General features: G+C 39.1%; 1 protein-coding gene across 1 annotated transcript in view; it reads left to right on the top strand.

Annotated features, from left to right (window-relative positions):
• Positions 1–6: 6 nt before the first annotated feature.
• The window catches only part of LOC104962265 (estrogen receptor-like), a gene marked incomplete at its 3' end in the record, with an annotated part of 19,920 nt that continues 5,767 nt past the window's right edge, over positions 7–14,159 (top strand). The window contains exons 1-5 of the mRNA XM_010790688.1: positions 7–133; positions 1,031–1,147; positions 1,687–1,868; positions 1,984–2,148; positions 5,700–5,861. Of these exons, the coding sequence (XP_010788990.1) occupies positions 22–133; positions 1,031–1,147; positions 1,687–1,868; positions 1,984–2,148; positions 5,700–5,861 (738 nt within the window). The remainder of the gene's footprint in view (positions 134–1,030; positions 1,148–1,686; positions 1,869–1,983; positions 2,149–5,699; positions 5,862–14,159) is intronic.

Raw genomic sequence — 14,159 nt, 5'->3', positions numbered from 1 at the left:
GCTGGGGCCGGGGGGTTTGAGATGGTCAAAGAAACACGGTTCTGTGCCGTGTGCAGCGACTATGCTTCTGGGTATCACTACGGGGTGTGGTCCTGTGAGGGCTGCAAGGCCTTCTTCAAGAGGAGCATCCAGGGTAGGTACTCTGTCCACTTCATACACGTGTGATCTGCACCTGTTGTTCTCAAACTGTTTGTAATATATATAAAAGTAAATGGAGCACTGTGCCTTATAAAACAATAGGCTTTGCTGTCAGCCAACAAATGAATATTTAATGTTGTTAAAACAGAAGTTTGGATTTGAAAGGATAGTGATTTATTATGCTTATTACTGACTAGGCTCATGGTAATAAAGTGAACCGCCTGTAACTTCTACAGAGACATCAATGGTTAAACTGCAGCTTTCGGATGCAGAAAACAGGGGAAATGTTTGTCCTTAATCGAGACATTGTGAATCGGAGAGATTTTCAATCATTTGTTATCATAAGTTTGTTCTTTTTATAACGTTTTTTTATAGACAAGTGTTTCATTTTTTGCAAGAACATTGTTTTGGAAGGATTCAAACAAAAATAAATCACATTTCTTTTAATTTCCTTAAGAATTCAATATTAAAAGATACACTTCCCCCCAAAACTATGACAAAAGACGGTTCAGAGGAGATATCACGCTTAATTCAGCGTAATGCAGAAAGACAAACAAATGTTCCTCTTTGTTTGCATGTCATGTCTTTCACAGATCATTGTGAACAACCTACATGTACTGTTGCCTATGCAGATAGAAAGAAATGTAATTTGCTTGCCTAGTCATTCTGTGATATAATGCTTCGGCATGTTGTTAAGTCTTTCAAAAGAGTACTGGTCACAAAGAAACCAATAGTCTCCATGGCGATGAACAAGTCTAGGTGCCTTTTAACATTTTCTCTATCTCAGATCTATTTAAAATGGGAATAGAGTGTCCCTGACTACTAAATAACCTAAATCTGAACTCAACAGTGAAGCGGGGGGCTTGAAGTAATATATTTTCTTTCCTTCCAGGTCACAATGACTATATGTGCCCAGCAACCAATCAGTGTACTATCGACAGGAATCGGAGGAAGAGCTGCCAGGCTTGCCGTCTTAGGAAGTGCTACGAAGTGGGCATGATGAAGGGAGGTAGGTAGAAACACTAGCAGACAGCAGAGTTGATATCTTTATTTTCTATTTTAATTTTATGTATGTGCAGTCTGCTCTGTTATTATAGCTTTACTTTTGGCTTAGTCTTTTGTTTTTAACTAGATATTTGGTTACATTCTCTGTATGTCTATTTAATGATTTGTTTTTCCGCCGCAATTTAGCTTCTCTGTATATTGTTTTATTGTCAGCAAAATAAAATACTTTGGTTGCCCTCAAGTTTTGAAAGGATGGCCACAAATATGAGCACGCTGGTGGATGCAGATAAGCTTCAGACTAACTTTAACATGACCTTGAAGTGATTTCCTCTTAAGGAGTACAACCACTGATTAAAACCCACCCACATTTAGTTTTCATACTTCTTGTATTACACAGGCATCCATCAAATCTGTACTTCTCGACCTAGTAGTAAAATCAGGAGGTTATGTTCGAGCATTTGCAAGAAAACCAGCCCAAAGAGTTGTGTGCCTGCATGTGTTTTTTGTATCTGTACGTCCATGTTATTTTGCTGTTTGCTCAAGGTGTTCGTAAGGACCGCGGCCGTGTTTTGCGGCGTGACAAAGCGCGGACGGACACCACTGATAGAGTTAAGGCCTCTAAGGACCTGGAGCAGAGGACAGTGCCCCCTGTGGACGGGAGGAGGCGCAGCAGTGCTTTTGGTGGAGGAGTAAGATCAACACTGAATGGCATGCCTCCTGACCAGGTGCTTATTCATGTAGAGACATTTGTTGTTGCCAAGGAGAAGTAATATAAAGCATCGTCTGAATATTATTGGCCAGTGGGTGTTCAGATGTATAGTTCCTCTGCTGTTTCCTCAGGTGCTCCTCCTGCTCCAGGGTGCAGAGCCCCCAACACTGTGCTCCCGTCAGAAGCTGAGCAGACCCTACTCCGAGGTCACCGTGATGACGCTGCTCACCAGCATGGCCGATAAGGAGCTGGTCCACATGATTGCCTGGGCCAAGAAGCTTCCAGGTACTGCTCCAGTAAATCCTTTTAACTATATTAAAACAATTACAAAAATAACTTTAATATTGACTATATAATGCAGTGTAGTCTTAAGATCCATTCTTTAAGATATAGTGTTCTTTTAGGATTCAACCCGACAGATACTAGCTCACTACTTTACCAGATATTGGAATGTGGCTTAAATGATTCACATTATGGCCTGAATTCTGTTTTGGAGCAAATACCTAGGACTTACTGGAACTGAGATTTCTAGGAGTCCGTGACATTCCTGTCTGTAATGTGGTCTGTAGGAAATATAACAGTTGGTTGCACACTTTTTTGATTGTTCTCCAAAATTCACAAACTATCCTTTCCACATCATGTTTTCACATTCATCAAATTCCTTGATAGAAGTGATGTCTAACCGATTGTGTCAAATCATCTGGTACAACTGCTAATGTTAATGGATACCAAATTGTTCCAAGTTTGTAAAAAGTGAGACTTTCGTATCTTTTTCAGAAACGTTTAACATATTGAGATTTGTGCAAGAATTGCATGTTTCGGCGATTGTGTGGTGAGAACATCTGCTAGGGAACCTGCTCAAACCCCCCTTACTGTCAGTATACCTAGGAAAGACATGCACCCTCTGAATAACTTAACTCTGTATTTTGTGGTTGCCAAGTTTTATATAGCTGTGATTATACTAAAGGTCACAACAAGTCATTTTATGCCATAAGGCCAAGTTGGAAAAAATCGTCTCTTTACAACGAAACGGCTACCTCTAGGGAAAATATGATGCCAAAAACTGCATGGGATTGGTTAACATTTGACATGTCTGTTAAGGAATATATTTGTGGGTATCCATAGAACCCCCTTCCATTCAGAAATCTCTTAAATCAAAAGAGCCCCATGGATAGAGCCATGGCCATTTTCCCCTCGCCATTATTTTTGACTTTGCTGCGTCATTTGGCCTCCTTTCCAACAAGCTAGCATGACGTTGTGTGTATATACCAATCGATTCCTAAAACAGAGCCCACTACAGCCCTTCACAAAATGTTAGCAAGACTATTCCGATTTTAAAAGTGTAGGATTGTAGGAGTAGGCTAAAAGCCCCTCAGTGCAAACTTTATTTTCTCCTTGCTCAGTGACATCATCTGTCTTCAACCAAAAAGGAGAACTTCAAGTTTAATGACATTTCTGCTTTTCGCTAGTAGCTTTGAATGGATTTCTTCAGAGAACAATGTCTCTGTAAGTACTAAGGTGAAAGCAGGTGCACAGCATGTGAGTCAGGCTCTGCTGGAGCACCATGACATTTCCTGACAAATTGGGAAATGTTATCAAAAGCTTGGAATCATTGCCTTTCTTAAACATTCAAATGTACAGAAGTACTTTGAGAAACAGGTTGTTGCTTTTGATACTTGGAGCAACAGCATGGTGAAGGCAGACCTTTATAGTTGAAGCAAACACACACACACACACACACACACAAATACAAATGCAGAGCAATTACAGCGATGGTTATCACAGTCATCACTTTTGAAAGAATTGTTTGGCCAATCCCAAGGCACCCCATAGAGCCTACACACACACACACACCTGATTTTGAGGTATTACAACTTCGTGCGTCACTAAAAGCCCAACGGTACACAGTTTTAATTGTGAGGGGTCCCAAACAGGGTATGGGGGGGACAATGGGAGGGAATTGGATGTAATTACATATGAATTGAGAAAGCTGAGTGCCAGTGATAAGGCTACAAAAAGAGCAGTGAGATTGCAGATGGTTTCTTTTAAGTGCTAGAAAAACAAGGGCGTGCATGTCTTTTTTTTGAGTGGGCTGAAGGTGCACACAAAAAACATTTAACTCTGGCAGTGTTAGTATTCTAAACCGTACTACAGTCTACGCCCACCGCTCAAAGTAATTAACACTGATAACACCTTTCAGCACCAGATTGAGTTTGTTTGGATCCGGTCTTTGTTCAATATAATGGCTATAAAGTGCTCGGGATTAAGAACATATTGTCCAGATTCTTTGGGGACAATTTTAGGAAGTTGAGTGTAAAAAGTGTTACATCTCTCTCACGAGGTAAGATCTTGATGGCAGCAAGTAAAGAGGGAATAACAAGATACAGGCTTCTGAAAAACTGTCCCAGTCCGCCCTCATTGTCAATATTGTAAAACAGATCTTGTAAATAATACATTTCATTTTGATAGCGCTTTTCCCAGTGCTCAAAGACGCTTGTAGAACAGATAACCCACTCCACACGGCTCCCAAATGAAATACAGTCAGAAATATGGTGTGCTAATTTAACCAGAGACAGATATTTAATCATAGTTCTATGGACCATGGGGGCGTATGGCGTAGTGGGTTGTCTGTAGGTGTTCGGATCAGGGGGTCACAGGTTCAAACCCCACTGCAGTCAGCATGTCGTTATGTCCCTGGGCAAGACACTTCACCCCAAATTGCTTTGGATAAAAGCTTCTAACAAGTGACATGTAATTAACCACTTACAACATTTGTGGTAACACTTTATAAAATCAATCAACAATGAATTGATTGATTCATCTTTGGTTGAAAGTTGTTTTACTCTTTAACAAACAGCTCAAAGTTTAGTAATTATATATAATACGATACATTATATATTATAAGATTTCAAAACAATAAACTTAGTGTTACAAATATCTGCTTTAGAACTACTAACCTTTACTTATCTTTGGTTATCATGAACAAACACTTAATGTTGCATATTAAGTGTTATAATGTATGCAAAAAATAAACTGTTAAAAAAACATAAATGATAGTTGTTTTTATCATTTTAATTGTTTGTTGATTTCCACTTAATTAACTCTTGATAAACCATTTGTTGATAATGTGCATTGAAGTGGCCACAATCTGATCAGCTCATTTTCAGACAGGTTTTTATAGAAATGGATCAGGATCAGGACTAAAAGTGAGTGAATCTTTTTTCCCGAAACATTCAGAATCTCTTTACACAGAGGGGACACATGTTTATGTGTAAAAGACATGAACAAGTGGATTTTGCATATTAGGTGACCTTTAATCTAACAACTGACATATTAAAGCAATGATCAGAAGACTTAAACACAAAGGACAACCCGAGGCCTGACTGAAGTTGAGATTGAGGTTTTCTGACACATCCAAGTAAACCACTGCAATGGTTCAAATCTCCACCAGAATATATCTTGCAAATTGTTGATCTCATTTGTTCATTCTTGGCTCTGTGTGGTGCTCAGCCCAGTTGATAGAACCTTCTGTTTGCCGTCTTCAACTTATTGCAAGATTTTATCATCACTAGGCTGTGATGTGCTCACCACAGACCCACTGTGTCCCAAAGGACTTCAGGAGTGTCCACTGAGGGGGAAAGTTTGGGCTTTTATTAGAAGAGTGATCAGAAGCATGTTCCCAATCAAGAAGTGTATACCAAGTGCCAGATCAGACTTCTAACTCTTTCCCATTTTACACATCACTGTCACAAAGTTGCCAAATAAGCAATTGTACCCTACTTCACTGCATAAAGCAGACTTAAAACCCCAGGGCCGTGACTGATTTCAGCAATAATTTCCTTTCCAGGGGGATATGTGGGCCGTGTCCGTCCCGACAGGCCAGGGATACATCCCTGAGCCCTCTGACCTGGAGCAGCTGATTGACATTGACTCCAAAATGCAACTTCTCCTTCCTGTCGAAGAATTTGCCTCAATGAACAGCTCGTACAGAAACCTGACCATGTCCCAGGTATGTATCCGACCGCACTACTGTCTTCATTATTAGTTTATATTGTTTATTTAGAATCGAAATGCCATTGAGAATGCACTGTGGCAAGGTTAAGTCTTTTACAAGGTCAGCTCTGTATGGCTTGGATGGCAACCTCTTGTCATTTCGTTTGTTACTCCCTTATTTGTCAGTGGTAAAAAACAGTATTGTGTAAGCTGCTGTAATTTGGAGCTCAGGGTTGCCTCACTTTTCCATCCTCTTTTCCATATAAAGTTTATATCAAGCTTCTTGTGCATTATATGCTCCTTGTAAATGTAATGTAAAGCTTTTGCTTTGACCATTGTTTTATTATTGTAATTTTCCATATGAGCAATGGCAATTTGTATACATTTAGACATTTCTAATATTTCATGTATCATTTTGATACCAGATTTTTTTGCCCATAAAGAATATTTTTTGATGCTGGGATTTCTATTATTTGGTCGATCTGAGTTATACGTATATATTTATACAGTCCGAGTTAAGTAACCAACTCATAAGTTTAGACTATGATCTGATCACGACCACATCAGACGGTGGAGAACCAACTTGATATCTATAACTGTAAAGATTTTCCATGCCTGGGTCCTGGGTTCGGGCCGGCTCCTAGACGTGAGCTCAGAACCGTATCTAACTGCATTTTAAAGGCCAGATGGCCTGCTCATCATTTGCATAACCTGCCAGTGGAAAATTGTGTTTTTGGAATCATTAAAACTTTACAATGCAGTTTTGCGAACTCAGGTGCCATTTTCACTATCACTACTGGATGTAGACAAGGAAAAACGGCAGTACATCAATCCTGGTGCTGGAACAGTAAATGATCTTTGTCATGTCTGGAATATGGCCGGTCTAATTACTTCCCTACATTTGATGTGAAGTGAATCTTTGGCCTAATGAAATAGTACAAAGACTGTTATATGCCTAAGCAGCTGGATGTGTTACTTTATGAAACCTACTTCACCTCCCTTCCCACACTTTAATCCTCTTGTCTGGTTAAAAGAGTTTAGGGAAAGTAAAATTCCCCATCATCCATCCATCATCTGCTCTGCATTAGTGCTGAAATGGCTAATGATTGCATTCCTTGATATAAATATGACAACTGTTTTGTCACTAAAGTAATTATTAGCAGCTTCAACTTCATATGATGAAAAATGTAATGTGGTGTTTTCTTGAAATGTAAAGTGAGAGGTGGGTAAACCTCACACCTGGAGGACTTATAAATAAGCTTTTCTACTACCCTTCTCTAATCCTGCCTCACTGGTGTGGCATATATTAGAGATACTCTGCACTGACAATAAATCTCTTTCAGAGCCAGCCATTCATTTCACATCAGTGCCTGTAAATCTTAAAGGTGGCCATAAAAGGAAATATGCTTTTATTTTGCGGTTACCTTTCAACTCTGCAGTAGCTCGAACCAGTCAGATGTCCTAATTGAAACCATTTGGACGAAAAATCAGGAACCTGTGTGTTTGTTTGCTGTAGGGAAGCATCTAAAGCACAAAAGAGATCAGCATATCTTAACGCCATTGAACCCCCCTCCATAATATTAAATCACAACCCAGATGTCCAGTTTGCTGTTCTCTCTGGTTTTCTGTGCCCTGTAGACCCGTCACTTACTATATGGGTGAAGGAGTTATTCACCTCTCTTCTCCATTCAGCACTCGCTCAAAGGATCAGTCATGGCTTGAATCTGTGATCTCAGAACTTGGCGGGATCTTTTCCCGAAAAGCTATGATTGATATTTTGAGTCTGTACATTCCTTGTGCAGTCCTCTATGAAAGTATCCTCTCTGCCTGTGCGGGTACAGGCAGCCTTGTGAGGCCTGCCACCAGCCGGGATACTGCCTCAGAGGAGAGTCAGGCCCCCCCATCGCAACCTAATTACATAGCTGGTGAGGGCAGAGGAGTGCCAGAGCAAAACAGGAATAAGGCCTTGCCTTTCATCTAGAGATATACAGAAATGCTCACTACATAGATAGGACAGACTGCTGTTTAGTGGGTAGAAAGAACAATAACTTACATATTGCAGCCAATCATTTTTCTAAAAAGGGGGGGGATCATCTCTGCATTAAATGTTAATTTTGACACCTTTGTTTTCTAAAAACTGCTAAATGGCTGTGCCAAACATGCCAAACTTAAGGCTGCAAAACAAACCGATTGTTTACATTACGGTGACATTTTCCACTTCCCATATACAGTCTAATATTATACTGATTGACTGAATCATAAGGCACAGAGAAATCCTTGTCATACTGCCCCGAAACATAGAATCAGTATTTGTGAAAGCAGAGTATCACTCATTACATTACCACGAGGTGAGTCATGATGAAACTCTGGATTAGACAAAGCCTTGTTTTCTTTGCCTCAGGTCATACTTGATGAAAAGGTCAGGTAGATCCTCCTTGAACGATCTGAATGGAATCAAAACACAATTTGAACAGTGTTTTCATTGGACCACTGCTTTGGCATTCCTCATTTTTCCCCCATTTTCTCAAGGCTTCAGCTGAAATAGCCTTTCTGTCATTAAAAACATCTGTTTGCACATATGATTAACGTACAGTACCGTACAGCCTTCCTACTGTACCACTGTGGGAATGCCTGCCCCACCCACAGTCTGATCTCCCAGAAGAGGGGGATTCTGTCATAGAAATCAGCTGGTTTTGGGTGTTGGGTAACATTGGGGTGTAATTGTGTGTGTTTCACAGATCAGAACTAGGCTATTCTCTCAAATGTGTTTTTTTTTGCAAGTGTGGTTACAACGAAAATGTCTCAATGGCATTATACAATATGGTTTTCAGTCACTGTCACACTACATTTGAAAGCAACTGAACTCTTCTAATCAGCAGGGCTTCAACTTCTTCTGTGTCTGCATAGTAACAGCCCAGCTGTGTTTTTGTTGTGTATCAGTGGCTATATTTTGATGTATAGATGAGGTCATTTAGTCACATTGTGTGGTTGCTGATGAGCACCCATGATTTTAACTACAACCAATGTTAAGTGAGAGAGCAGAGTTTTGGGCAGAGAACGCCCTTTCGACCAACACAATGCGGTCGGCAGAAAGTTAGCAAATTTATCTTATTTAGTCCGGGTCATATAATTAAATGGCAGCGGAAAAGCTTTGGTCACGTTATGTTCCTCTAAAATGTAGGTTAGTGCCTATTTGACATCATCAAGAGAAGGCTGTGTTAGAATCCAAGATAGACAGTCAGGATACAAGCTAACCTTAACATATTCATCAGGTTCAAAAGTTTGATGAAGAGAAACAAAACAGAACTAGAAAGTAGAAGAAAAAAAAGTAAAAATGTGTTTCTTTTTAGTAGCAATTACAGCAGAAAGACAAAAAGAACTGATCGTCTTTGCTATAAGGAAGACACTGTCCTCACTGGAATATGATGTTCATGTCCCTACTGAAATATTGGAAATATGATATTTCACAACAGAAATGGATCTGAGAAGTTTGGCTCCAGCACTTATCAACTTGGTAACCAACTTGCCAGTGAATTGATGTTGTTTTTTTTTTCAACAGTGCATTACCGTGAACAAGTTCGAATTCAAATATATGCTGGTATGAAAGTTTAATATCATCCTTGCGGCCTTTGTGACTCACATATTTTTGCAGTACTCTGGCTTTTCCGACTGCATGGTGAGAACTAAGATGTCAGGTTTGTCATGTGGCATGCTTGCTGTTTTTCACAAGGTTAACTTGGCTGAGAAGAATTGACTCCACACCCTTCCCCACCCTATAATTCCCATGAGACCCAGTTTATTGTCATCTTATAAACGCCTCTCCCTTTGGTGTTATCCACAGAAGCAGTAAGTGGTTCTAAGAGATTTATTTTCCTGTTATGGTTGAAATCTAACTTTCAACTGTTCCACCCATTATAACACTAGTAGATTATTCAGTCTAAAATAATCTGCTAACAATAAAATATGCTTAAAGTATTCGCTGATATTCTGCCTCTATGATCCAAAATATGTAACATTCAAGCCTCTTAGAATATTATCACAACCCATTATTATTTGTAAAAGAATGCATGTTGTTGCAAGTTGTCAGCAGTGCACAGTTCCATATTTGATCTCTCATTATAAAAGCATCGCCTCATTGTGCAAGACTTTTGGAAGCTGAATTGTTGGTCAAATAGTGTGCCTGACGAACAGCATGTGTCACTCAGACACAAGAAGTTAAAAAAACAACTAATGAGGCAAAGATGGTTTTTCCCTCCAGATGCTTCCGATAAATATTTATCATGGCGTGCTTCTTAAGCTCTTTGTTCACATTTATTTTATCTGTGTCATTATTTGGCGAACCCTTAAATGACCTTGTTTTAGCAAAGAGAGGTTGTGTGGAGATGACCAGATGAGTTTCTCTTAACCATAGTAAAAGCAATAGACTGGAGAATTTACTATCATTTGGAGGAATCACAGATGCAAGACTTTCCAAACCCAAGAAGTGAAAACTTCAAACAGACCGAAAAAAGATTCAACCTTTGATTGCTCCTTGCATTCTGCTTAGATACTGAGAACCCACAGGTGGTGTGGAAATGTAAACCCACAATCACATTCAACATGTTTTTTTGATTGAAATGTGATTGCTCCAGACCACCCTCAGTTCTTAAAAAAAAGAATAAAGTCCAGATGAAGTGAATCTTCTAATACTTCAGGAATGTTTAGCAATCATCAAGTTATCAAACTCTGACCCACTCGGATGTAAAATCATGAACTCTGGAGGAGGAAAAAAGAAAGAGATACAAACATATCTGGGACATTTTATAAGATGGCGGAAGGAACCTTCACATTGTCTTTTATGAAGCAGTAATCAGACATATTTTAGGTCTGGCTTCAGGCCAAAGAATAACAGTGTTAAAAGAGTTAAGTGGTACAGGATACAAATGATTTGCACTACCTTGCACTAAGCATGCAGGTAGGTATATAATGTCTATGGCAGACATCTGTGTTACAGCACCTTTGTCTCACAACTTTGCAGATTTTAGGAGGTCATAGTTGGGCAAAATGTCAGTCTGAGAGGTGGAGAAAGAAATACGGCAAAAAGAAAGAAGTCGTGATCTCTCAGCTTTAGCTTCCGAACAGCTTACCGCTGAGCTCTCACAGGGAGTGCTCGTGGCGAGGCATGTGGACAGGCCTTGGCAGGAAGCCTGGGTCCACGTGGCACAGCTAGAGCTCTCCCATACTTCAGATTTGCAGAGAATAAGAGAGGAGAGAGAAACAGAGGAAAAGAGGGGAGCGTGTTGTTCTGAACAACACCAGACATCTGGGCCAGGCTCTCCTTCATCATAACATCAGTGTCCCTCTGCAATGCGTAGACAAGGGTCATTGACAAGACATGTCCTCAAAATAAGGGAGGGATATTTTCCAGTCAATAGGAATCAGTTTCTGAAAAGTCAGTCTTTCAATCACTTACCAATAATATCATGAAGTACACAACAGCCCTTCATTTGTGAAGTTCGTAATGTTCCTGACGATTGATGATTTGAGCAGTCGACTGCACTTCATTTAATTGTAAATTACATTTTGTTCTCTTTTAAAAGTGGATTTTCAAAGAAATGCATTCCATAATACTGCACTTCCACTAAATATAAAAGGACCACAATGAATTGTAATTAAATCAATACCTCAGTTAAAAACTATAAAAGAAAAAGAAAGAATAAAATGGATGTTTTATTGGATTTTATTAAGTTACCAAATAAGATAGTCAATAACAACATGCTGTTTTCATCATTTGTGTAGCCTGTTTTTTAATGATTGGATGACTTAATGAAACCAGCAGACATGTATCAATACAACAAAGGCTGCCAAAGTCAAGACCAATGAGACATTTTGTAGCTATACTTATAATAATACAAGCTGCTGTTAGAAATTTGGCTAGCATCCACATCACAAGGAAAAACCCATTAAATGTTTTTCCTTTTGTTTGAATTGTGCAACTCTTTGCATCATGTTTGCAAAAATGTCTTTCTTTCCCTTCAGCTTGTCAATTTATATTTGTTTTTAGTTACTTGAAGTTATAAAGACCTGGTTGAAAATGACACATGTTGTATGAATTACTTTGCAGTGTGTAGTAGCGTTCATAATTGTACACTTCCTTGGATAAGCTGTCCTAGACTAGAGCATGCTGCCTCTGTTTAGCTCGTCCTGTGTCAACAAGTTCATCAAACTCTTTCAGAGGTTTTTGCTTTGGGTCAGGCAGTCCACCCAAACACCTCATGTAAGAGGGAGGCTGGGGTACAGCTTTTTGCCATAATTATACACATAAGTATTGCCGCTAGGCTAGGTTTTTAAAGTAGTGAGTCCCGGGAACATTTGAGAATATAAAACGTGTTTTTTTTTACACACAAGCTGATCTTCTAATACGAGGTCTGAAACCTAAATGTGTTATAATACAAAAGATGAATAACATCTGAAATTATGTAAAAACAACCATGAAACCTGAATAAGGCAGTGGTAAAAAACCTACACTCAGAGTTTTAGGGTTGAAATTAAATGGCACAAATCGATGCCAATTCACACACGGTGCTCTGAACAAATCAGTGTTGGCGATTGTGCAGAGAAGAAATTACCGTAAAAATGGTCTGCTGTTATCAGAATCAGAATACCTTTATTAGTCCCACAGAGGGGAAATGTACGTTGTTACAGCAGAAAAAGAGCCACAGACAGCTTAATGTTACATTACATGCATTAAAAATTAATAAGTCCAATAAAAAAAAAGTTGATATAATTAAAAATATAATTAAAAAAAAAGGTTACACAATTTACAAAATACATCCTGTAACAGTTCTTAGGATTTAGTAGCCAGGTATATATTGCACCAGGCACGTGCACACAGACATCATAGTGGGCTTGAGCCTGCCCTTTTTCTTCCTCCAGAGAAAGTGCCCTTCTTTTCTCCCTTTTTGAAAAAATACAAAAATCGACATATATCTACTGCTGTTTGCGCACAGTTTCCCTTTCGAAAAATATATTGATTGAATACAAAATAAAAATATCAGGTCGGGAGATTAGACTGAAGTTCTGATGCTCTCTCTACCCTCCCTCCCTCCACTTTTCGCGCACAGCGGTGCGGACAGTCATCGGCAGGGCCGTTTCTAGCTTTTTGGGGGCCCTATGCAAGATGCTGTTTGGGGGCATGTTTAAGATGATCTGTGGAGATGCATCAATCTGTTACACTTTAATAGGAAAACAGGCTAATTTCACGAAAAACAAGCAATTGAAAATGACAAAAAATGATTTTGGGCTGTCAGCCCAACGATTTGGACTTTATTACCCCAAAAACCCAAGCCACAGCTTTGCTATCATTGCAGTTTAGTCGTGTTTATATCCTACATTGGATTTGTAAGCATATAATGCTTCACCGAACACACAGTGGCGACTGGTCATTAGGCGCAGGGCACAGCCCCACCTAGTGTCAGCAGAAAGTATTACAAATAATGATTACAAATTTTTTTATTTTAAGATCATGTTTAATCATCTGATTCGTCTGTACATTGCTGTTTTAGTCTGTGTTCTTCGAATTAATGTCTACAGTGTGTGCCTATTGAGCTGTTTAGAGCCATGTGGGACAAAACCCGATCATGCCCCTCCCTCTCCCTGTCTAAGTGAACGGTGACTATAAAAACTACATTGCGCATGCTCAGAGTATTGTCCTATTTAATGTGTGTGGCAAAAAAATAATGACCATAGGGGCATAGTGCTGCCATCCCCACCATACGTCATCTCACATAATTCAGAGCTGATTGGCTGTAAGTACGTGTGCCGCGAAAAGTGTGGTGTGTGAAGAGGAGGAGAGAGACGCGTCCTAAAACCAGGAAGTAAGCTGCGCATGGCTTCCCTCCACAAAAAAGCAATGATATTTCTCCATGGATTTTAGAAAATAGCTCAAAATAAGATCTGTGGGAAACGTACCTGTTAGATAAATGCATGTTTTGTTCAGCAGGATAATATCCACATGTCTACCCTACTTTTATAATTTTCTAATCATAAATCTATCGATTAGATTTATGATAGACTTTTGAAACTACAAGAAGATAAGGAGGACTTTTACAAAAAAGTAATAGATTTTTGTCCAGAAGGATAGGCAAGTCAAGGTAAGACCGCAATTTTATTGAAAATGGGATCTCACTAAGAGAGAACAATTCAATATTTAAATGATAAAATTACATTTGTTGGGTATCCTTTTGTTGAACTGTCTGTTTAAAATTAATCGAAGCATCAGACAAAAAAGGCTTTTGAGAATAATATTATATTTTGATTTAGGTCAAAATATAAT

The sequence above is a fragment of the Notothenia coriiceps genome, unplaced genomic scaffold (assembly GCF_000735185.1).
Source record: "Notothenia coriiceps isolate Sejong01 unplaced genomic scaffold, NC01 NC01_scaffold00034526, whole genome shotgun sequence".
Classification (NCBI taxonomy): Eukaryota; Metazoa; Chordata; class Actinopteri; order Perciformes; family Nototheniidae; genus Notothenia; species Notothenia coriiceps.
Note: the sequence above shows the minus strand (reverse complement) of the source record. Positions and strands in the feature narration are given on the sequence as shown.